General features: G+C 58.6%; 2 protein-coding genes and 1 long non-coding RNA gene across 4 annotated transcripts; 2 read left to right on the top strand and 1 right to left on the bottom strand.

Annotated features, from left to right (window-relative positions):
* Positions 1-1,614: 1,614 nt before the first annotated feature.
* Positions 1,615-9,546, top strand: ECHS1 (enoyl-CoA hydratase, short chain 1). The gene is made up of 8 exons (XM_049645947.1): positions 1,615-1,743; positions 2,900-3,097; positions 3,581-3,708; positions 4,489-4,588; positions 5,765-5,869; positions 6,350-6,469; positions 7,983-8,050; positions 9,038-9,546. Exons 1-8 carry the CDS (start codon positions 1,656-1,658, stop codon positions 9,101-9,103), a joined length of 873 nt encoding a protein of 290 aa, XP_049501904.1. The 5' UTR covers positions 1,615-1,655; the 3' UTR covers positions 9,104-9,546.
* A 5,358-nt stretch (positions 9,547-14,904) lies between these two features.
* FUOM (fucose mutarotase) lies at positions 14,905-19,399 on the top strand. 2 transcript variants are annotated; one of them, XM_049645964.1, is made up of 6 exons: positions 15,391-15,497; positions 16,233-16,301; positions 17,761-17,831; positions 18,023-18,121; positions 18,736-18,809; positions 19,072-19,399. In XM_049645964.1, the coding sequence occupies exons 1-6, from the start codon at positions 15,413-15,415 to the stop codon at positions 19,136-19,138; spliced, it is 465 nt and encodes a 154-aa protein (XP_049501921.1). In that variant the 5' UTR covers positions 15,391-15,412; the 3' UTR covers positions 19,139-19,399. The 2 variants fall into 2 exon arrangements, with proteins under 2 accessions (XP_049501920.1, XP_049501921.1); XM_049645963.1 differs by lacking the exons at positions 17,761-17,831; positions 18,023-18,121; positions 18,736-18,809; positions 19,072-19,399 and adding an exon at positions 16,846-17,744 and having other exon boundaries at positions 14,905-15,497.
* A 1,969-nt stretch (positions 19,400-21,368) lies between these two features.
* LOC125933089 (uncharacterized) lies at positions 21,369-23,432 on the bottom strand. The gene is made up of 3 exons (XR_007460869.1): positions 23,363-23,432; positions 22,581-22,633; positions 21,369-21,796 (listed from the first exon to the last, which is right to left on the bottom strand). It is a non-coding gene; the product is annotated as an uncharacterized LOC125933089 (long non-coding RNA).
* Between the last annotated feature and the right edge of the window lie 226 nt (positions 23,433-23,658).

Raw genomic sequence — 23,658 nt, 5'->3', positions numbered from 1 at the left:
GAATTGTGAATTACAGACCCAACATAAGAATCCTTGGGAATAAAGGATCATCAATTACAGGCCCCTACAGGAAGAGATGAACATTGCATGTGCACAAAAACAAGGACCACTCCTGCAACTCAGCCAAGAAACGCTCATCACCAGGAACTCTTGCTTCTCTCCAAAGGACTTCAGCTTGAGGCAGTGCCTCCCAAAGTCCTCCTTCTGCATAAAATAAAGTTCCTCTCCTCTGTTGCACTGGACTATAGCTGGCATGTCCCTAATTGCTCTTCTCTGCTATTTCCAAATAAACCCATTTTTGCTGGTAAAGTAAGTGACTTTTATTTTGAAGGTTAATACATTTGTTCTGTCACTTGTGCTCTTGTCCTCATGGAGGACAGCAGGCACCCTCCTCAACACCAGCCCTGGGGTCTCAGAAACTTCTCTCATGCTGGAACCATTTCATTTTGTGTGCCTGTTCCAGCCGTGTAGCCCACGCGGACACAGTCTCCTTTAGCACAGAGTTGGCAATGTTTCTGTTTGCATGAAAAGGTCTTTATTCCACCCTTAGCCTTGAAATAAACCTTGCCGAGTATTCGGTTCTGGTTTGATTTTTTATTTACTTAAAACTCCAATTGTACTTTTCACTTGTAGACTCTGTCTTTTGTCTCCATTTGCAGAGCCTGCACAAGATACAAATGGAAGCCTGGTGTCTGAGCACTCGTAACTTACAACCAAAAGAATTTAAACTTACAAGGTCATTCTTAAAATTTAGTTAAATATCACTTTTATAAAGCTACCCATAATCTAGTATTCAGTAGGTACCTGGCCGCCAGTGTAAACAATCAGTACGGTGACGCACGCACGCTGTCTAGACCTACAAGTACAAAAATTTCGCTGCTGGGGACTGTGCAACACCGAGCGCAAGGGCCCGAGACGCGACGCACCGCACCGTGCGCGCGGGAGGTGCAGCCAGGGACGCCCCACCGTGAGCGCACGCGGGCCAGGGACAGCACAATGTCTCCGCGGCGCCGAGCCCACGGGGCTGCGGGGGCGAAGCACTAACAGAATGCCAGCCACCCCCTGGACAGCGCTCAGGAACCATCACTCTGTTCAGCTTCTTTCCGACCCCGCGGTCACGCTTGTCGTGCAGGACTGGGGGGGCGGGTGAGAGACCCAGGGCGTCCCCAAGGGCGCACAGGCTTGGGACCCCGAGCCCGCGAGCCCTGCCCCGAACTCGGCCTCCGGGAAAGCCGCGTGGGGGCTCGTCCCGGAAGTGGGGGGACACGTCCGGAACGGGGTGGCAAGGGCCGAAGGCTAAAGGTCAAGGTCAAGAAGAGGCCCCGGCAGCCCCTGGCGACCTTCTCGGGCACGTCAGGCGGCTTGACCGGGGTCCCCACGGGCGGTCAGACAGCGGCGGGCCCGGCCCTCGGCATCTTCAGGGCTGGTGTCCGCCACCCGGGGCCCCCCAAAATCCCTCAGCCCACCGCCGCCACTCGCGCGCCGGGTTTGGCTCCTCGAACCTCGACCCCTTCCCCCGTCACGCCCCCTTCCGGCACGCCGCTGGTCTCGCGATGCCCTCGCCTTCTCGCGACGCCGGCCAGGAGGCGGGCCGGGCCCTGACTGGCGGAGCCGGGGGCGGCTCCGCGGGGCGGGGCGACTCGTCCCAGAGCGCCATGGCCGCCCTGCGCGCCCTGCTGCCCTGCCTCCGCGGCCCGCTGCGCCCCCGGCTCGGCTGCGCGGCCCTGCGCGCCTTCGCCTCGGGTGAGTGCGGGGCCGAGGGCGCGGACCCGGGGTGGGGGCCCGGCACCGCGGCCGCACCTGGGACTCCCGGGCCTGACCCTGCTCGACCCCGGAGCTGACCCCTCAGCACCCGCAGTCGCCGCCAGGGCCTGACCCCGCCCCTCAGCACCTGCCGCCTCCCCCGCTGGGCTCTGGGGTTACTGGTGCCCCCTCAGTTGGGATCAGGACCACGTGCCGAGACCGCTGACCGTTTCAGTTTGCTTGTTGGTTTTCGGGAGTTCAAGAGAAGGTGCAGTTGGGGCCTCGGGATTGGAAACGGCCACGTGCTTGGTCCGGCGGGCCTCCAGTGCGGGCCGCCCGTGTCCTCTGCTGCCCCAGGTCTGGCCGGCCCGTCCCGCACTCAGCCTTCAGCCGGGGCCGCGGGCCCCCCGAGGAGCGCTTGGCCTGTCCCTGAGCTGGGCGAATCCCTGCCTCCTCTTCCTTTGGCGGGTACCCACGCAGGTACCCACGTGACTGCCCGCTGCCAGGGCCTGTGGTCTTACCCTCCGTTTCCTTGAGGTTCGCTTCTGCCCCTGACCTGCAGTCAGCAGTCGTTTCCCAGGCAGCATTCGTGCTGCTGCTAAGTATTTTCCGTGTCGCTCCCCAACCGACCCCCAGGGTAGGTGCCGATCCTCACCCCACACACACCTGTGGTTTCCGAGGTTACACTTCTTCCTCTCCAGGCCTTACTGACCCCCCAAATCTGAGCGGCCTGACCCTCCGGCCGCAGCAGTCACCTTTTCCCTGTGTGTGCCTCCTGCTGTGTTCTGTCCGCAGCTTGGTTCTGCCACCGAGTTGGCATTTGCTGAAAGAACCTATGTCCCCATCCCTTGTTTCTGCAGGGTCACGGGATGTCCCTAGTGCAGGTTCCGGGCAGTGTTGACCAGCACATGCAGAAGAAGGAAGGCCGCTGTGGGCTGCTATTTATTGTTGGGTTTGCTTTCTAGCTTAAGGAAATGTTCACACTTCTGTGAGGGTAGACACTGGTACAGAGGCCACCCGCGAGGCTGAAAGCTGTGTGCTGCTGCCTGAGGACTGGGCCGGGGACATGTCAGGGTCACTCCGTCCACTGACGGGTTAAGTCCCGCTAGTTTGATGCCTACGTGAATGGAAATCCCTTTGTCCCCTCTCACCCCAGGTGCTGACTTTCAGTACCTCATCACAGAAAAGAAGGGGAAGGACGGCAACGTGGGGCTGATCCAGCTGAACCGCCCCAAAGCACTCAACGCGCTCTGCAATGGCCTGATCATGGAGCTCAACCAGGCACTGGACGCCTTTGAGGAGGACCCCGCTGTGGGGGCCATTGTCCTCACGGGTGGGGAGAAGGCATTTGCAGGTGTGTGGGCAGCATGGCCGCCGGTCAGCCAGGTGTTGGAGGGGCGGTCTGACCGTGGCACGTGGCATTGTAGGCACTTAGACCTCCGCGGCAGCATCAGAAGCTTTAGTACTTGGGGTTTCTTTAAATGTAAAGCGTAAACGACACGAGTATTTCTTCAAATAACTGCTCTGTCTGTTTAACATTCAAGTGTGCTCCAACAGCAAAATGAGTTTGAGAGGAATTCGGGTCCCCGACAGTCGGGTTTTATGTGCGTTGAGGGCTTAAGTGACTAATGAATAAGCCTTCTGAGTCCCGCTTGCACCTGGTTCCTGTCCCGCGGTCCCTCTGTGTCACCTCCGTCAACAAATACCATGGTGTATCGCCTCTGTCCCTGTGGCCATCGCCTCACAGGTCCTGCTTGGCCGTTCCTACACACTCACAGCTCCCATAGCAACATGGGGTCTCTGCTCTCGTAACTGGGACCTCGTTTCCACCCCCCAGCTGGAGCCGACATCAAGGAGATGCAGAGCCGAACGTTCCAGGACTGTTACTCCAGCATGTTCTTGAGCCACTGGGACCGACTTGCCCGGGTTAAGAAGCCAATCATAGCTGCTGTCAATGGCTACGCCGTGAGTGTCGGGCCACAACTCCTCTCAGCACACTGGCAGGCATCAAATAACCGATTTTTGTTTTGAAAAGGCCAGAGTGTCGTTACCAGCCAGCATGCCCTTCCTACCAAGTGACGCCAAAGACCCGGGAAGCACAGAGAGAACACATTACAGCACTGGCTTTTATAGGTGGACATTCAACCGCTGGCTTTCTGGTTCCTTTGTTAGGAGAGCCCCTCCGTCCCCACCGCAGCCCCCATGGCTCCAGGGAACGACTGCCTCTACTAGGTTATAGGCTGCGTTCTGCCTTTTCTGTACAGTTTTAATGGCTGCAGCCTGCCCTGCACCTGTAAACTGACAGCTTCTGCTGCCGTTGAGAGACGTGTTCTCTGCATGGTAGTTCAGGGACTCTGTCCAGGCACATGGGCACTCAAAGGCACTGTGGCTGGTCGTAGCGAAGTGATGAAGGCAGCTCTGTTAGTGATCCTTTAACAAAGCTCCCCTTGGGTAAGCCGGGGTCAGCCAGTCGGGTTTATTGGACCACCATCCTGCCTGCTAATTCATGAACTCCCTGGCTGCCTTCGAGGCTGCCTTCGAGCCTGTGGGACCCACAGAAGAGAGTTTGCTGTTGGGCCCGTTGCCAGCATCAGCCATTTGTGGGTAACTTATGGGAACACGTAACTAACTTTGCATCTCTTGTGTGAATCTTGCTACTCTTGGGCAGGTTCATTTTAACAGAAAATTTAGGCAGATAGAGTGAATTTCTGACTGGGTTTCCTGGTGGTGCCTCATGTTTTGCAGCTTGGTGGCGGCTGCGAACTTGCTATGATGTGTGACATCATTTATGCCGGAGAGAAAGCCCAGTTTGCGCAGCCGGAAATCCTACTAGGAACCATCCCAGGTAAAGCGTGATGACCTCTCTATTGTAAAGTCTTCCTTCAGATAATTCTCTGGAATTTGCCCACGTCTCAGGAAGTGATGGGCTTTTCCACCAATAGACAAAAGCATGCAGCTTGCTTCTGACGAGGGACCCCGGGCTGCCGAACGAGCACTGGCCCGGTGGCCACCTTTCTGCTCCCATTGCTACCTCTGCTGACCAGCACACTAAGCCCCAGTGGACACAACAGTGCTCAGACAGTGGCTCAAGAGCCTCCGGCTGTGCAGTCTCCTTTAATGACAGCCCGATTCCTTGTCAGACGCTAGTAGGAGTGGCCGGCTGCATATTGAATTATAGATGCAGTGATTCTGGCTTGTGACCCCAGGTTCAACAGAGCAGGGAATCAGATACCGCACGAGGAGGCTGACGGGATCCGTGGGCAAACAGTGACTCCTCTGTGCCCTGGGGACCACTTGATGAGGACTCCTGGCTCACTTCCCCACAGGGTCTCTGCCCTGCATGTAGAGCCTGGAGCTCACAGTATCTCCTGAGCAGCCCGGCAGGCAGGGAGCAGCTGTGGGGTCAGATATGGGCAAGGAAAGCCCTGGATGAGCTCTGCTGACCACTGGGCTCTTCTGTCCTTGTGCCCAAGGCCTGCACTTCCTTGAAATGGTACCTGAGCCTGCTGGACTGTGGGTATCTCCCTCAGGTGGTCCCCTTGGCTCATCCTGGCAGCCTGGGGTTCAGCGTGGGGCAGATGACTGGGCAGATCACTGTTTTTCCAGCTGCAGAGTGTCAAGTGAGCAGGAGGGTGAGTGGGGTGCACAGAAGCCAGCACTGGAGATAAAGACACACTCAACAGCCCAGGAGGTGGAGCCCTTGGTCTCATTCCATACCCTGAGGACAGCAGGCCACTGTCAGAGGCCACCCCAGCTGCCCTCCAGGTTGCACGTGGCCAGGGTCTGAGCAGTCTGACTCCTGTCAGAGAGCTGCTCATGCAGAGGACTCGGCCTGCCAGGCGTGGGGCCTGAGTAGGGAAAGGAGCCTCCCCTGAGGGCTTTAAGTTGCCTCCTTTCTGCCCACCTGCCCCACCCATGGGGCCCATCTTCACCCCTCAGAACTTGCTGGAAGTGTGTCTGTAGCGTCTTGGCTTGCACTGGCCATGAACTGGTTGTGACCTGCAGCCTTCTGTGCCTGCAGGTGCAGGGGGCACCCAGAGACTGACCCGTGCTGTTGGAAAGTCACTGGCCATGGAGATGGTCCTCACTGGTGACCGGATCTCTGCCCAGGATGCCAAGCAAGCAGGTGGGAGCCAGCGCTGCCCCATGGAGCCGCCCTCACGGGGAGCTGAGTAGAGAGGGGAGGGCTGTGTCCAGCCGTGCTTTCCGGTGTCCCGAGAACCCCGGGGACAGCTGCCTTTGTTTTTTATTGGGAATGCCCCATGTATAAAATAACTAAAACAAACATCTGGTTAAAGAATCATTAGAAAACCATCCTGTTTCCCAAGCCCAGTGTCAGCAGTGGGGGATCTTGGAGACCCTCGGCGGACATACTCCTTCTCTGCCCCTGGGGGACTCTCTCTTCCTAATTTATGTGTCTGTGAGAGCCTAGTGGCCCCAGCAGCAGAGGGCATCGGCCCCACCTCAGGGATGGCGTGGAGCCTTTACTGTGTCACTGCAGCCCCTTGTTAGCACCCAGAAGACCTGGGCTCTTGGCACAGCATCATGACTCAGAAAAACATAACCAGTGCTGTTTTCCCATGTTATTTACCTTTTTGTGTTTTAGGTCTTGTAAGCAAAATTTTTCCTGTGGAGACACTGGTCGAAGAAGCCATCCGGTGTGCGGAGAAAATTGCCAGCAATTCCAAAATCATAGCAGCAATGGCCAAAGAGTCCGTGAATGCAGGTGGGGGTTCTGCCGGGAGGCGGAGGTCCAAGGGCCGGGCAGCACAGGAACAGTCGTGAGCCTCGAGGCTTTGGTTCTAAGTCATGCATCTTAACCCACCCTGGACAGAAATCACGAGGTTCTTCATGTTGTGATCCTGACTCTTTGTAGAGTTCTAGTTTTTGGTTGCTGGTTACAGATTCTCCTGAAACCTTCTGAGTCCCCTTGCTGTCACAACCCAAGGAAGGAGCCAGCCTGAGGGACAGAGGGTGACAAGCTCTGGGCTACAAGGAAATGGGTGGGATGGGAAGGATGGTCCCTAGAGTGAAACCAATCTGCCTCCTGAGAAAGTCGGCTCAGCCCCCAGAGCCTGGTGGGGGATGCTTCCCTGTCCGCAGCAGGGTGTGGGCTGTGCCGTGGGCAGGGCCTGGCGGGTAGGATAGGCTCGTGGACACCCTTGTGAACCGGGGTCAGCGTGCCTGCTGCCCCTCGTGGCTCTAGACTCCATCTGCTCTCTACCGGCCAAGCGGCTGTGGCCCTTCTGAGAATTTCTGGAGTTTTAACGGAGCACGTGGTCCAGGCATTGGGGGGTCTTGCCTGGTGCTGCCTAGAAGACAGTGGGCCTGAGATGGCTGCTGAGGCCCCCGGGCCTGCACTCATATGTGGGAAAGCTGGTCACCCTGGGCTGCCGCCACCTTACTTGAGTGAGCTGATGTTTGTGACGCTTCACTGCGGGGGTGTGTGGGTAGCACACACTCCAGAAGCGGACACTGCTGTTCCTGCAGAGTGTCTGTGAGGCCACAGTCAGAGGCACCTGCCACCGTTCCACCCCTCGCCCAGGACCTGCTGCTCCTGGTGCTCAGCCAAGAAAAACACTGCACCTTCGCCAGAAAGATGGGGCCCAGAGCAATGACGTTCTTACTGCCCGGGACTCCAGGACTCTGTTCTGGCACAATGTTCCTTTTTCTGGTTTTCATTCCCTTTTTTGTTTTTAATAGATCCTTTTTTTCTTCTTTTTTTGTAATTTTTATTTATTTTGAGAGAAAGCACAAGCAGGGGAGGGGCAGAGGGAGAGGGAAAATCCCCAACAGGCTCCACACTGTCAGCGCAGAGGCTGACACAGGACTCAGTCCCACGAACCATGAGATCATGACCTGAGCCAAAGTCCAAGGCTCCACTGACTGAGCCACCCAGGCACCCCTTTAATTCTTATTTTTTTAATGTTTTGTGAAATACATCTACTTCTGTAGGCTCCCAGATTCTCTTGTGATTGGGCAGAGTTGGTCGTTAAACTCTTTTACTCATTTCCTCGCACCTCTGTTTTTTCGGCCACTGGGCAGGAAGCTCAGGAAGCCCTCTAAGCAGGTGGCTTTGCTGATGTCTCAGCCAGGGAGGGCTTCCCAGGCTGCGGTCTCAATCATGGTGAAATTGAGGTTGATGTGGGTCAGCGGGAAATGTTCCCTATCACTGTAAAAAATTTCTGTGTTCCCACATCTAACACCGGAGTTCGTGACTTCAGGATTTTCTTTTTCAGCTTTTGAAATGACATTAACAGAGGGAAACAAGTTGGAGAAGAAGCTCTTCTATTCAACGTTCGCTACTGTGAGTAAACAACACTCAGATGAGACGTCACAGGTGTCCCAGCCATAAAAATCACGGAGAATTTCCTTGTAGATTTTTTCATTAGATACCATTTCTCTTTGGTTGAACTATTCACTTCCCCAGTAGCTGGATCAGATGTATCGTGCCCGTGAGCATGGTTTTCGCAAATAAGTGCAGTGTATGGAAGCTCTTACAGGGTGACTTCCTGTTACGGAAGGTCTTAGGAACTGCACTCTTAGACAGCAAGCTCCCGTACGTAAATGCAGTCCGCTTGCCCATAATTTTCCTAGATCTGTCAAATTGCTGGGAACGGAATTTGTGTTCTGAAACCGCAACCCAGAGCTTCAGAACAGTGTTTTCTAGGATTTCTGACAGTAACCGAAAGGTGCTCAGTCTTGTAATGGTCATTAAAACCTCTTTTTTATCAGAAAGTCTTATGTAGGTGTTTCATAAAAGAGAGATTAGAAATAGCTTTGCCTGTCGAGGGAGTGAAGGTATGCGTGTGCACGTGTGTGCACATGCGCGTGCAGGGAAGGGTGTGTGTGTACGTGTGTGCACATGCGCGCACGCAGAGAAAGGTGCAAGGTGGGCTTGCACTCCGTGTCCTGCTCCTTGGCACTCAGGACACTCGTTGACACAGACCGCCACCAAACCAGGTGCAGAACAGGTGAATGACCCAAACACGTGCATCTGAGCTTCTCTGTGGATGAGAGTTTATTTGACATGTAAATCAGTGGCCCCTGAATGATCAGACCTGGGGCTGAGTGACATATAAAACTGCCATTTCCAGGCCAACCCTAAGTGGTCAGGGAATCTGGGTCACTGCCAGGTTTCCAGGTGATCCCAATGCAGGACCCTCCCTTCTGGTGCCCCCACCACTCTGGAAATCGGAGGGCAGAGAAACCCGACAGACTGAGCAAACCCCAGACAGGCTGAGCCCCGCGCTTGACAAATGTCCATCTCCGCCTTTTTTCCCTTTCCCACCAGGAAGACCGGAAGGAAGGGATGACTGCATTTGTGGAAAAGAGAAAGGCCAGTTTCAAAGACCAGTGAGCGCCTCTGTCTCTGCCTTGAAGTCTCTACTTAGAGAAAATACAGTCTGACAGTTTTAGAAGCAAATCAGTCCTTCTCTTGTAAAGGGCTGTGTGGGTGACACTCAGCTCCTCGGGGCTCGTGCTCTCAGTGGTGGGCAGTCTGAACCCAGCGGCCGTGAGAATCGGCATTTGGAGTGTGTTCACGTCCTGACTAAGCATATTCTTCTTAATCAGATTCTGCTTAGGACGCCGGGGGGGCTCAGTCGGTTGAGCGTCCGACTCTTGATTTCAGCTCAGGTCACGATCTCACAGTTCATGAGACCAAGCCCCACGTCGGGCTCTGCGCTAACAGCACAGAGCCTGCTTGAGGTTCTCTGTCTTGAGAGTCTGTCTCTCTCTGCCTCTTCACCCTGCTTGCGCGCACACACTCTCAAAATAAACTGAAAATAATTCTGCTCATGAGCCTTTGGCGTGTTTAAGTTTTCACTCAATTTCAGAAACTGAGATAGTGAGTGTGTACAGCGTGTCATGTTCAGATGGAAGTGTGTCCCCTGCTGGGTCGCTGTGTGGTTTCACAGCCAGTGAACGTGCCGCTCCGGGGGTGATGCTGCTGACTACGTGGCAGTCATAAATCGCGTCGTGCCTTTCTCCTCTGGAGGTGAGCATCACATCGCTGTGCAAACTTCCGCTTTGTTGTTGTGACAACAGACACACAGCACAGAAGTCCATAAAGTAAGTCACCCATCACACAGGGTCACCACTGCTAACAGGCACGGAGCTTTCTAGATATTTCTGTGCATACACGTGCACACATGAGTACGGAGCTCAGTTTTCTTTTTTATAAAAATGGAATTCTGCATCCACGCTTCTCCAAAGTGCACTGACTGGTTGTCTTCTACTCCCGTCCTACAAGTGCACCCTCTTCTCGTGTTTGACGAGCATTCTTTTACTTGTGGTAAAATATACGTAACGTACAGGTTGCCATCTCATCCGTTTTTAACTCTCCAAGTGTGTTCGCGGTGTTTTCCCTGCTGCCCATCTCCATGCTGCTTCATCCTCCAAACAGAGACTCTGTCCCCGTTAAACACTAACCCCTGTTCCAAACCGTGACCTCTCAGCCTTGGTGCTGCCTCGGCCACCTTCTTTCTGTGTCCAGGAATCTAGTATGTTTCCAAGTTCTGTCCAGGTCATAGCACACAATGGAGTTTGATTTCTTCTCATGGCTGAGTAATGTTCCTGCGAGCATCCCGCCCGATGGCCCTGAAATACGTAATTATGCAGGTATGTTGTGGTTTATTTCCCCTGGTGTTGGATATTAGGCTGCGTCCAGTATCCAGTTACCAGAACTGTGTGCAAAACACCGTGGTGAGCATTCTGTGTGTGAATCCTCGTGCTTCAGCGTGAGCGTGTCTGTAAGATTTTGAGAAGTGAGCCTGTCAAGGGACAGGCTGCCTGTGACAGGGACCTGCCCTACCCCGTCCCATCTAAACTCGTCGGCTAGCCTCTCCCTGGTGCTTCTCAGGGCCAGGCAGGCTGAGTCTCCGGCACTGATGTTAGGCACCACATGCATCCGAACCGAACCCCTGGGGTGTTTGCTGGAATGCACGTGCCCCCAGACCTGGACCAGAACCATGGGGGCCCTGGCATGTGAGGTCTCCAAGGCATCCAGCGGAACCTGCGGTAGGAGACCGAATTTCTACAGCATGTCTCCTCTGTTGGCTTCAGACTCTGGTGGGCCAGCTGCGTCCCCTGGATCACACCGTGCAGGGCACTGGGTAATGGAGGGACCCCAGTCACAGGAGGCCACCCACACCCCACCAGACGTCTGCTGCTCAATTCTTGGGCCAGCACAGCGTGGGGCTCCAAACCGTCCCTCACCAGGTCCGTGAGCGAAAGCCCTGCAGCACAGGACGGAGACCCATGTCCCGCCTGAGAGCTTCAGGAGTGAAGCGAGCAGTCACTACCCCAGGGCAGGGGCCCAGCCTCAGAACATCATGGGACCCTCTGAGGTGAGGCCGGGCACCATGGGGACCCAGCTGGCTGTCGACGCTGGTGCATGTGGCACAGCAGCTGCCGGTTAACTGATGGGCCCGGGTGAGGGGAAAGCGCCTGCCGGCTGCCACGCCACCCCCAGCCCTCACCCTGCCAGCGTCGCTCTACAGAGACAGCCCCACCTGTCAGGGGACGGTGAGTGCTGCTCACAAACCAGGGCAGAGCTCTGCCCACGCAGGGACTCGTCCAGGAGCTGAGCCTCAGAGTGCGCATCCCTGGGAGCCCTCTCTCCCTGCGGCTCAGTGGTGACCTGGGAGCACTCGTGACCGTTGCCTCCTCCACTGTGTCCTGCAGGTAGGTGTGGGCAGGTAGTCCAGAGGCTGGAACACAGCTGAGATCATTTCTGGACGTGCAGATCCAGTCCCAGTCTTGGGCTGGGATAGGGCCAGGAGTGTGTACCCCCTGCCCCAGGAAACGAGCTGAATGCTTGACAAAGAGTTGAAATGACCTGTAAAGCCTGGCTGTCTGAACACCTTAGATGACATGCTCTTGTGTTTTGGTTACATTTGTGCAGCACAGCCGGGCACGGGGCCACAACAGGAATTCTGATCCTATGCAGACCGTTTGCCCTGCAGGTATTAGCGCCGCGGGCTTCACCCAGGACCTGTCTGTTCTCCTGTGCTTCGTGGTCAGAAGTCAGTGAGTTTCGGGGCGCCTGGGTGGCGCAGTCGGTTAAGCGTCCGACTTCAGCCAGGTCACGATCTCGCGGTCCGTGAGTTCGAGCCCCGCGTCAGGCTCTGGGCTGATGGCTCGGAGCCTGGAGCCTGTTTCCGATTCTGTGTCTCCCTCTCTCTCTGCCCCTCCCCCGTTCATGCTCTGTCTCTCTCTGTCCCAAAAATAAATAAAAAATGTTGAAAAAAAAAAATTTAAAAAAAAAAAAGAAGTCAGTGAGTTTGGAGCAGGCTCCAGAAGGGAGGTGTTGAGAGGCAGGCGGGAGTTCCCCCGCTCCCTGGGGCTGAGAGTGCAGACAGAAGGCAGGGTGATATTCTTTACAGATAAGCCTCGGGGTCTCAGACCGCGTGACATGGGCAGAAGTAGGTACGAGGGAATGGGATTCGGGCCGCACCGAACAGGCTCTCTGGGCAGGTCACCAGAAAGCTGGGCATTCTTCAGGCAATAGATGTGGAAATACTCATTTATTAAAGCTGAATGCATAACTGAGGGTTTGTGCTGGATGGCATAACACCTATCGCACATTCTAGAATAAACAAGCAGAGGTGTCCGAGGAAAGAAACCTGAAAGTTGGAGAAATCCATTTGTTTAATTTTTCACAGCCATGAGGCAGCAGCCTCTGTAATTTGATCGAGTAATGTGCCCCAGGATTGTGAGGAGCTGGGGTTTTTCATTTTTTTTTTTTTAATGTTTATTTATTTGAGAGAGAGAGAGAGAGCAGGGGAAGGTCAGAGAGAGAGGGAGACACAGAATCCGAAGCAGGCTCCAGGCTCCAGGCTCCAGGCTCCGAGCTGTCAGCACAGAGCCCGACGCAGGGCTCGAACTCACAAACCGTGAGATCATAACCTGAGCCAAAGTCGGACGCTTAACTGATTGAACCACCCAGGCGCCTCCTGAGGAGCCAGTTTTGAGGGGCCCATCTGAGACTTGTCTTCACACCCTGTCTTAGCCGTGTGCAGCCAGAAGCCAAGAAATTGTTAAACGTTGAACATGCACGTCAGAGTCTCCGTGTGCCTCACATGTCTGTATCCACAGGGTTATTTGGGCTCCAGAACTTGGCAGAGACAGGAGCCCACCCCCTAGGCCTGGTGGAGTGAGAGCTGGCTTGGGGGCTCTGGGCTGAGCTGCAGGGAGGCTAGCACGCGGCCACAGGCTTTGCCGTGAGTGACCGCATCGCTGGCAGCCCTGAGCAGGACACTGCCCGGGGGCCACAAACCCCAAGGCGAAGCTCCCACTCCCTTGGAGTTAATGGACTTCTGGCCCCATATTGTTTGGGATTTTGATTTGTTTTGAAGCTGAAACCTTGCCTTACTTATCTCTCTGTACCAGATTGACTTCTCCCCTCATGTTTGCACACTTCCATTTTGGAGTTCAAACTGCTCAGGCACAACCCTCACCCAGGGTGGAGGCAGCCACTCGGATGGCCCGGGTACAGGCCCTGCTGGCCTTCCCCTGTCCCCCGCCCCCCCTCCCCCCCTCCCCCTTCCAGCCCCTGGCGGCTCCTGCCTTCACCCTGCCCAACCGGGCAGCCCAGAGCCCTGCGTTCCTGGCCCTGCCAGATGCCAGGCTGGTTTCCAACTGTCTCCCTTGACCAGCCAAGCACCCCAGGGCCCAGCAGGAAAATACAGACATGTTTTTTCTTTCTTTTTTCTGTCTTTTTCTTTCTTTCTTTCTTTCTTTCTTTCTTTCTTTCTTTCTTTCTTTTTTTTTCCTGTGGCTTTGTTGTCTTTCATGTACAGAACCTTCCCAGGAGAAGGCAGGCCTCCCAGCATTCCCAGAACCACAGGGCTGGGCTGGGGGTCATGACAATAGCGCGGACCACACAACCCCAAGTCCATGTGGCAGTGAAGTGGAAGAAGGTGGGCTCCAGAAGGAGAGAGCCTGCCCACAGCTCTGGGTCGGGCCGTCTCCCACTGGGCAGGTGAGCGGGGCAGCACTGTGAGGTGAGGCCCTGGGGCTAAGGGCCGGCTGGAGCTGAACAGGATCCCCATCTGCACACTGGGCAGTGAGGTTTGGTGGTGGGTCTTTACGTGGGGTACGACCAGGCCAGCACATGTGTGCACATCTGCTCTGCTGTCTGCCCTCCAGCCCGAGTGTGGGAGCAGATGGGAGGAGAGTAGACACAGATAGAAGGCCAACGACACTGTTGGTGGAGCTCTTGGTGTCCATCTTAGCAGGGCCCAGGAGCCACCTGCATCAGCCAGCTAGAGCTGTGTAACAAATTACCCCTAAACTTAGTGGCTTAGGGCAGCAATCACTAGCCATTCTCACAGTCTGTATGGGTCAGCTTGTCTTTATCCCACTGTGTCTGGGGCCTAAGCTGGGGCCTCCTGACCACTCATTCACTCTTCTGGTGGTTGGTGCTGCATCAGCGGGGCCTAGCTGGAGCCAAGGACCAACATATCCACCAGGAGGCTCTCCGTGTGTCCTGGGCTTCCTGCCAATATGGTGACTGGGTTCCCTGGACAAGTGTTCTGAGGACAGAATCAGGAGGAAGCCGTGCTGCCTTTTATGACCTAACCTCAGAAGCCAGACAGCACCATTTCCAGCATATTCTACTGGTCAAAGCAGTTACAAAGGTCTACCTGGTTCAAGGGAAGGGAATAAACCCCGTCTTTCAGTGGAGATGTGCCTGTGGCACTGTGGGATGGCAGTCAGCTACCGGCTACCAGGATCAGGCCCCAGAACCTGACAGAGCCCTGGACACAGACAGGCTGTGGGGTGCCCTGCTGTGGAAGTGGGCATCTTCCAGCAAGGAGTGTACAGGAGGTGGTGACACCCTGAGATGGTTGGTGATCCTGGCTCTTAAGGAGGGAGCCCAGCATCCAGATTCCAGGTGGCAGGGACAAGGGTCAGCAGGCAGGGGACTCTGGCCAGCTGAAGGCAAGGTGCTCCCTCTGTTTACCAGAAGGAGCTGTGGATCTAGCACACCCCCCCCCCCAGTCTGGACACCCCATCTTGGGAAGGTGGGGGTGGGAAGATCCAGTCCTGAGGAAGGCTGGCAGGTCAGGGCACTGCTGTCCTGGGATGGGGTGCTGTACCCCAGTCAGGTACCTGAGGGGTGTCAGCAGGCTGACACTTGGGGGACAGGGTGGAGAACGCCAATGGGGTGCTCCCAGCACACCCACTTAGCCCAGAGGCCACAGCTGCCTGCCCTCCAGGGTTCCCCCACCCCAGGGCAGGCCGGCGGGTGTCCTGAAGGAAGAATGTTGGTTAAAGAAGTCTGACAGGTCTGGTCACCCGCCCTTCCCCACTCAGCGACACCAGGGACCCAGCGGTCTGCGGTGCGACTGGGGGCTCAGCCTGGCCTGGGGGCGTAGCGGAGGCGGGAGAGGAGGCCGCGAGGGGCGGCAGCGGAGAGCTCGGACCACAAACACACGACGCCCGGGTCTTGGACGTGGCGGGGAACGCGAGGCCCAGGAAGACGCCTGTGGGGCTGGGCCGGTTGTCACCACCCCTGCCCAGGGTCAGCCAGCGCCGCTTGGAGCTTCCAGCCCCGGGTACGCCTCGCGCGGCCCCGCCCCTTCCGTCGAGGCCCCGCCTGCTCCGCTCCAGGCCCCGCCCCTTCCGTCGAGGCCCCGCCCCCCGCTCCGGACCCGCGAGCATGGTAGTGCTGAAGGGCATCCCAGTGCTGCTGTCCCCCGAGCTGCTCTACGCCCTGGCGCGGATGGGGCACGGAGACGAGATCGGTGAGCGCGGCGGGGACAGGGCCTCGGGGGCCCCCACCCTCGGAAGAAGCCGGGCAGGTGGCCCGGCCCAGGCTGTGGCCCGGCCAGGAGACGACGACTCCCGCTTCCAGGGAAGGGCGGTGGGGGCATTGCATAGGCCGCCCCATCCGACTTCCCAGTAGGACACTCCCTCCTTCCCCGTCCCTCGTCCTTTAGGAAATTGAGGCCCGGGCGGTGACCCAAGCCCCTGCCCCGACCTTGGTTGGTCCCAGAAGGTCACGAGGACAGCCACCCTTGCTCCAGGCAGGGCTGTGTCCGGGAGGCCCGGCCCCTCCATCAGCCTGGCTTTTGGGGGGGGGGGGGGGGCGGCCAAGTTCCCAGCTCCGGCCTCAGGCCCGGTGTGTTCAGTCTCCAGACCCCTTCCCAGACGGCCCCCGAAGGGTCACACCAATTTGTTTGCGGCGCTTTATCTTTTCCCGGGGCCGTGGGCCTCGGACGGGAGCAGCTTCTCAGGACGGGGCCACCCCTGTTGGGTGGAGGCCGCGGGTCCAAAATCCGCCCTCGTCCTGGAAGCACCTGCAGTTTCTACACCACTGGGAAACTCCCTGTCCCCTCCCCCCACCTCTGATGCGAGGGGCCGGAGAGGGCAGTGAGCAGGTGACCCGAGGTCTGCGCCCACCCACGAAGTTGGAAGATGGGCTGCGCAGACCCAAGGACCCACCAAGGGATGTCTAATCAGGTTGGATGGCTGTTCAGTTTTTGCAGACGTGAACTTCCCCACCTCCTCCATATGCAGGTGTGGCCCGGAGGAGATCCGTGCCGACGGTGAGTTGGCCACCTCTGACAGGGTGGATTAGGGTGGATGGGCAGTCGTCCCCGCTCTGGGCTCCCCAAGTGTGGCAGCTCTGTCCCCATCCCCACTCATTCCCCAAGCACCCACCAGTGAGCCAGGAAATCCCGGTACCAGGACCCTCTTCAACCCCAACCCCAGAGATGACCCTGGGCCTCCTGCTCCATCCGAGACACCACTTGGTAACTTCATGCAAGTGGGGAAACTGAGGCCCAGAGCCTCATCGGCTGGCTGAGCACTAGTACACCCAGGTCGGGTGTTCACTAGAAATCCCAGTACTGGTGGCCTGGCCTCACGGGCTCCAGGTGCCCACGTGCTCTGTTTCTAAGACCCTCTGACCCTAAGGGGTGGGCAGGAGGCTTGACTTGGAGAGTCCTGGAACCAGATCCCCAAGGTGATAGAGGTAGCAGAGTTGTACCGAGAGTGAGGTCTGGGCAGGGGGGATGAGAGCAGCAGCGGCCTGTGCTACTTGGGCTGGCACTGGGCTCAAACTGGGCATGGCTGTTTCCCCGCCCTCAGCGATGCCGGGAGGGGGACATGACTCTCCGTGGAGAGGCGAGGTCACTGAGGCACAGAGATGTGAAACGTGGGCCAACCCCTCCCCCGCCCCGCCCCGGACAACGCAGGCCAGTGGTCTGAGGCATGCTCGGTGGGCTGCCAGCTCCAGACCCAGCGGCCTTGGCTTCCACTCCCTGCTGACAGAGATGAGCCAGCTGTGCCTCAGTATACACCATGAGCCAGATGACCCAAGGAGGATGGGCCGTGGGAAAGGCCAAATGCTGGGAGGCAAGGAGCAGCCAAGCCTGCAAGTGACGCGCACACCCTGCGTGTTAGTGGAAACCAGCAGTTAGGGGTCGGAGCCAGGCTTGCGGACAAGTCAACCACCAAGAGGAGCAGAGAAGACGGCAAAAGAAAGTGCTCTCGGGCTTTCTCACCAGCAGTTTCTGTATTTCCCAGTTTTGTACGAAGCGCACGAGTTCTTTAACAATCAGGACCCAGTTCTACGGGAGAACTGAGGCCGTGGGGACAGCCTCTTCCCAGGCCCCACTGTGCTCACCACAGGATAAGAGTGGCAACCCAGGGGTCATGTCGGGGGACTTCTGGGCTCAGGGAAGTGGCCCAGGTGCCCTTCCTGATAGAGGACTTTGAGGTCACCACCAATAACCTGTGTAGTGCGGTGAAGGGGGACGGGCAGGGCGGGCCCAGAGCCAGGATGGCCACAGGGCGGGGAGATGCCAGTGTGGCCCCAATAAGTGTCCCCAGGCGGGCAGCACGTGCCTGCAGGGCCTTCTCTGTGCTGGGCCCAAGTGCATCCTTGCTGGCCAGCTGAGTGAGGCCCAGGGGGAACGGTGTGGACAGGCCAACAGGGCAGGTGGCACCATCGGCAGCCAGGTGGGAGAGGGCTGGAGTCTCAGGCTGGCACTGTGCCCTCAGGCCTGGGCATCCCGCAGCTCCTGGAGGCCGTGCTGAAGCTGCTGCCCCTGGACACCTACGTAGAGAGCCCGGTGAGTGCCTTTTCCACTTGCTTTCTTTGTCAGACCTCAGGGGGCCCGCTTGCCTTGAGTGGGGAGGAATGTGTCCCCAAAGGGCTCTGACCCTGAACGGAGGACCCCTGAACTGTCACCCAGTGTGGGGGCCTGGTAGCACCCAGGGCAACTAGACAGATAGACCGCGAAGCTGACCCCTCTGTGCCTAGGCTGCTGTCATGGACCTGGTGCCCAGCGACAGGATGAAGGGCCTTCAGACCCCGGTGTGGAGGAGCTACCAGTCCATCCTGTCCGGGGCCGGCTGCACGGTGAGACTGCGGCCCCACCAGGAAAGCTTCACCTCCTTGGAGGCCGGGAGGAGCACAAGACCGAGGCCCCAGATTCCATGCTAGTTGTCTCAGCACTTGCCCTCCCTCCACAGAAGAGCGACCCTGGGGATGTGGCTGTGCCCTGCCTCAGGATCCTGACCTGGCTTCGCCTAGGGTCCCTCCCCCACGCCAGCCTGTCTGAGCGGAGCCAGGGGGAAGTGGGGTGCCCCGGCCCCTGTCTTGTGGTCAGAGGCCCGGCCAATGCCGTGTGTCACCCCCGCATTGTGAGGGGGTGGGCTTGTCCTCCAAGGACCACCTGCTGGGGACCCACCTGAGGAGAGGATGCTTGGGGCTTCTGTCCTGGGCAGGCACCCTCCTGCCCTCAGGCCAGCTCCAACGGACACAAGGGCCCCAGGCAGGTGACCACCACAGCCCCCCATGCTCCTGCCTGTCCAGCCCTCACAGCTCAGAGGCCAAGCATCCTTGGGACCCCAGCAAGGAGAGCCAGAGAAATGAACCTCAGAGCAGCCATGTGACCTCATGCCCCTGCTACCTGCTTGGGCCCTTGAGGGTTTCTGAGCAAGGTCCCTCGACCATGACATTTTGCCTTCCAGGACACCCTGGCGAAGATAGAGAGGTTTGAGTTTTATGCGCGGGCCAAGAAGGCTTTTGCTGTTGTAGCAACTGGGTGAGTTCTGGCCAGGCCCATGGGGTCCTGCTGGTCCTGCTGGGTCTGGGCCATGCTGGGCCCTCCTCCCCACTCCAGAGCTCCCCCTACCCTCTGCTCAGCCCTGCCCTGACAGACTGGATGCCCCACTGGGAATATGACCGCCACGGGATTTGCCTGATGACCGGTCCCTGGATTAGTCTAGCGTCTGGGGTGAAGGTGGGCCAGGTGGGTGGCAGAACAGCGGGCCCCAGCCTGGTGCTCAGCTCACTTCCTTATGCAGGGAGACAGCCCTCTATGGAAACCTCATCCTCAAGAAGGGGGTGCTGGCCCCCGACGCCCTCTGCTAGGCCTGGCGAAGACCACAGGGCCCAGGAGGAAATCTGGATCTCTGAGCCAGACGACAGACGAGCTGGCCCCGCTCTGGAGCACCCAGACTGCAGCCAACCGGGAGCCCCGGGGGCCGGGCCAGTCCTGGGAGGGGCCTGGGACTGGGATGCACCCAATTTATGAAAATGTCAGAAACCGTAGTGGTTTGTCAGTGTCCAGAGGCCTCAACAACAGCCCCACCCTCACAAAGACTTGTTTGGTTCTAAGCACGAGGGAAGCCATTGGCTCCGTGGAGTGCCCATCCCTCCGTCCCCCTTGCTGCCTCCTCAGGTGGGAGGTGAGGCCTCCCTCCCCCCTGTAGTTTGAGACAAGAGCTCACACAGGTGGAGTGGAGACTGCGTGGGGGGCCGTGACTATGCAAGAGGCCTGGAGGTGGGTGGAGCCGCTGCCCAGGTGGCCCTGAGTGGGGAGACATGTGGGTGGCCCTGGAGAGGACCAGGCGGGCAGGTGTCAGCACCTGGTCTGGATGCTCCAGGAAGTGGTCGGGGTGGGGGGTGGGCCCACGTCTGTTGTTCTCTGTTCTCTGTCTCCAGTGGTTGAGTGCCTACTGAATATGCAGCAGCCTGAACCATCCTGGGAAGTGGGCGGGTGAGGGGTAAAGGACAGGAGAACGCCCCTGGCCCAGCAAGCAAAGGGCCAGCCGGCCCGAAGCAGCGTGGAGGAGGAGGCTGTCGTGGCTTCAGCATGAGGCTTGGGTTGGGCCTCGGGGTGGGAGGCATCCTGCCACCACTGCCCTGGACCCCAGGGTCTCCCCAAACCCTCTCCTTTCCCTCCAGACCTCTTTCAGCCATGTGTGTGCAGGAATTGGCATGACCAGGGGCCCTCCGGCCTCAGAGGCTGGGGAAGGGCCCCTGCTTGCGACCAGGAGCTGGTGTCCATATGTCGAGGAGAATCCAGAGGGCAGGCAAGCCCACCGGGCTGCAGATCTGGGGCTCTGCCTGAAGAGACCCTGCTCTGGGCCAGTTACTGCCGGGGCTTAACCTCAGACCCCTGACCCCACGGCCACTTCTAGCCACACGAAGGCTTTTCTTTAAACAGCTTTATTGAGACTTAACTGACAGAATAAATTGTACACATGTAAAGTGTACGGTTAAATGCCCTGGGATATTGTCCACTCTTGACAGGCCTCTTGCCTCTGTCAGTGCCTCCTGTCTTGAGGCTTGCACACCTCAACTGCACGCTCCCAAATCCCCAGCTCGCCCGCCTCTTGGTGCCCTCAGCCACATGGCTGTGCCTCTGGGTTGGAGGAAATGCCCGTGAGGAACCTTGGCTCCAGTAGTGCTGGAGAGAGACTTGGCCACAAACGCCACCCTGAGCTGCCTGGGGCTGTGGCCACCACTGACCTTGGATCTGAGCTGGGCACCAGTCCCCAACTGCCCGCACCCAAGCTGCTTGGAGATGGCCGTCCCCGACCTGGCAGGGGAGGGACCTGAGGGACTGTGAACCCTCCTGTGTGCCATGCAGGATTCACTTCTGGGCCCCCCCCCCCACCACACACACACACACGTGTGGGTCACCCCAGACCCATGCAAGGTGCACAGAGGTGAGGCTGGGACTCACTCTGTCCTGTGAGGGCAGGACCTTGAACAGGTCGCTGTCCAGTGTGGAGTCTCCTCAGCGGTAACATGGGGATGACGATGCCAGGCGGTGAGACGTGAGCCGCCAGGCAGAGCATCAGGATGAGGGCCACCATTCAAGTCCTCAGAGGCACTTGGGACCCACGGAAGGACACAGGGAGCTCTGGGGCTTGTGAGGTCACCTTGGACAAGCCCACCATCCCCGGAGCAGCCGGGTGCCTCGGAATTGAGAGCTTGGTGGCCTCTGCCTGGTGCTTCCTTCTGTCTCAACCACTGGGGTGGCTCAGGCTGGGGGCAGAGGGCACTAAATGCTTCCCTCTCACTGCAGGGGCATGATCGCCACACAGAAACTGCACGCACAAACGGCGCATATTCATCATGTGAAATAACTAGTGAGCCTGTCCCTGTGGCTGCCACGTCGGGCCGTGCGGGGGGGCTGGGCACCTCACACAGCGTCGGGCAGGCGTGCAGAGGAGGAGCCCTGGGGTCTGAGCCCAAGCCCTGCTCCCCTCATCTGTCCTCCCTCGTGTTCTCCAGGGCCCACCTGGGGGTGCTGACTGGTCCCAACCGCTGACCTCTGCCATGCCCTTGGCCCTATCCCAACATACAAGGAGGGAGGCCTGAGAGGAGATCATTCCAGGAGCCTGGGTGCTGGGTTGGAGGAGCCTCGGGGGCCTCTCGACGTGTAAGGACAAACCTATGGCCCCAGGAGGACACAGGCCCCTTTCTCCCAGACAGAGCAGGCTAGGGCCATGGTCACTGTTCCTGAAGACGCGTGGGATCCACATCTGCAAGGTTTATTTTTCCAGTTGGGGTGGGGTCAGGGGTCAGGAGTCGTCCCTGGGGTGGTAGATGTGGTCTCGATCCTCCTCTGGCCCCTGAAGCTCCTGGTGAGGTGGCAGTGACCAAGAACGGAGCCCTGCCTCGGCCTGGGCCTCCTCGGGTGGTGGGTGGTACAGGCTGTCACGGTCAGGCTCCGGGTCCCAGCTGGGCAGCCCCATGAGCTCGTCGTCCCTTCCCAGAGAAGGGACGCCCCAGGGCCTAGGAGCACAGCTGGGTCAGGTCCGCAGGTGCCACAGGAGGCAGCCAGCCAGCCCCAGTGAGGGCGCCCACCACCCTACAAGCAGCCTGGGGGCTCTGGGGATGAGACCTGGTGGGAATCTGCTCCCCCACCACGGTCCCTGGTGGCTCTGTCCCATCACTCGCCAGAGGCCCCAGGGCCCCAGTGCCCAGGACAAGCATCGCCATCCCTCTCCCCCTCCCCACCCAAGAGCTATGACCAGGCGGTCCCCATGGGACCCAGACCGAAGGGTAGGCATCCTCGCCACACGCCTGAGCCGCAGGGGGCCCCGAAAGGTTGCAGCGTCCCCAAGGGTGTCCCTGAGAAAACATCCTGGCCCAACACAGATGCTGCCCCGGCCACAGCCCTGGGCCATGGAGACCCAGAGAGTTGGGGCAGGAGTCCCCACCAGTCAGATGTCAGGCACTGTATCCTCTGGCCTGGCAAGGTGTGGCCCCGGGAGAGAAACCAGCCGAGGTTGCCTCGTGTGGATGCAGGGAAGCAATAATGGCTTAGAAGTGGCTCTGTCTGAGGCCACAGCCCTGGGGGGTGAGGGGATAGCCACCCTAGGGGATCAGTCTAAAGCCCTCAGACCCCGTACTCTGCTCAGTTTCTGACAGATCCCATGGGGTCCCATGCTGGCTGGAGCATTGCCTCCTCCTGAAGGAGGTTTCCCTTCCACCCACCAATGCCCTTAGCTTGGGGCCAGGGCCCAGAAGGGGCAACAGCAGGGGAAAGCACAAGGGTCGCTGGGGACACACTCACTCCTCTGTGTCCTGCTCAGGGGCCCCAACTTTGCCTTTGGTCTTGATGAGGACCTGGAAGGAAAGGATCACAGGTGTGGGCTTCGTGCAGTCCACAAGGGGTCCAAGGTCGGGGGACACCTGGACAGAGATGACTCCAAGGCCCCTTGGACCGCACCTGCCAACTCCACCCCCTGCCCCGCCTCCTCCAGGGAATGGATGGAGGCCATGTGGTTACTAGAGAGACAGGACAACCCCTGGGGCTGCATCTGGACCCCCCCCCCAATCCCCGGCTGATGGCCGGAGGAAGGGGTCCAGTTCCTCTGGGCCCAGCCCTCTTGTGGAGGCCAGGGGAGTGTATGAAACAGGTGACCCCCTGGAGACCAGCTGTCACTTGCCGGGAAGGGTTGGGCCTTCCCAGGTGTGCAAGTCTGAGTGGTCTTGACCCAAGGCGGGGGGGGGGGGGGGGGGGGGGGGGGGGGGGGGACACAGCACAGAGCGCATCTGAGCAGCGATGCCCAGGACGGAGGATGTGCCCTGGGGTTCACAGTGCCAGTGAGCATCACCTAGGGCCCCTCCTCTGCCTGGGTCACTTAGGCATCACTGAGCCTTGCCTCTCAGACCTCGCAGAGGGGCACGCTCCCCCTCATCCTTAGGGTCCCTCCCGGTGCCCGCAAGGCCACCCTGCACAGAGACCTGCAGTCACATTAGTGCCCTGCCTTCTCTGTCAAAGGCCAGCTTGGTGCCCTTTCTTCACATTCCTTGCTGATGGGGCAGGGGCTGGGCAGAGCAGCCCACACATACCTGGGGCTTGGAAGCCGAGTCTGCCTCCCCCAGCAGCAGAGCCGCCAGGCTGGCAACCAGGAGGAGCCTGAAGGGACCAGAGAGGAGAGTGAGAGGTAGGCCGGGGCTGCTCCTCTAGACAGGACAGCCAGGTGGGTGGCCTGGTGTCACTGGCAATGTGGGTCCCAGCCAGGGAGGCCTGGGGCCAGGTTCACAGGTAGTTTATTATCTCCCCATCTCACAGCCCAAGGACACACAGGCACAAAGAGGTGGGATGGCCACAGGCCCACACCTGCCCCCAGGCCCCCTCAGACCGG

Source organism: Panthera uncia, chromosome D2 (genome assembly GCF_023721935.1).
Source record: "Panthera uncia isolate 11264 chromosome D2, Puncia_PCG_1.0, whole genome shotgun sequence".
Taxonomy (NCBI): Eukaryota; Metazoa; Chordata; class Mammalia; order Carnivora; family Felidae; genus Panthera; species Panthera uncia.
The sequence above is the reverse complement of the archived record's forward strand: the minus strand, read 5'-3'. Positions and strand labels throughout refer to the sequence as shown.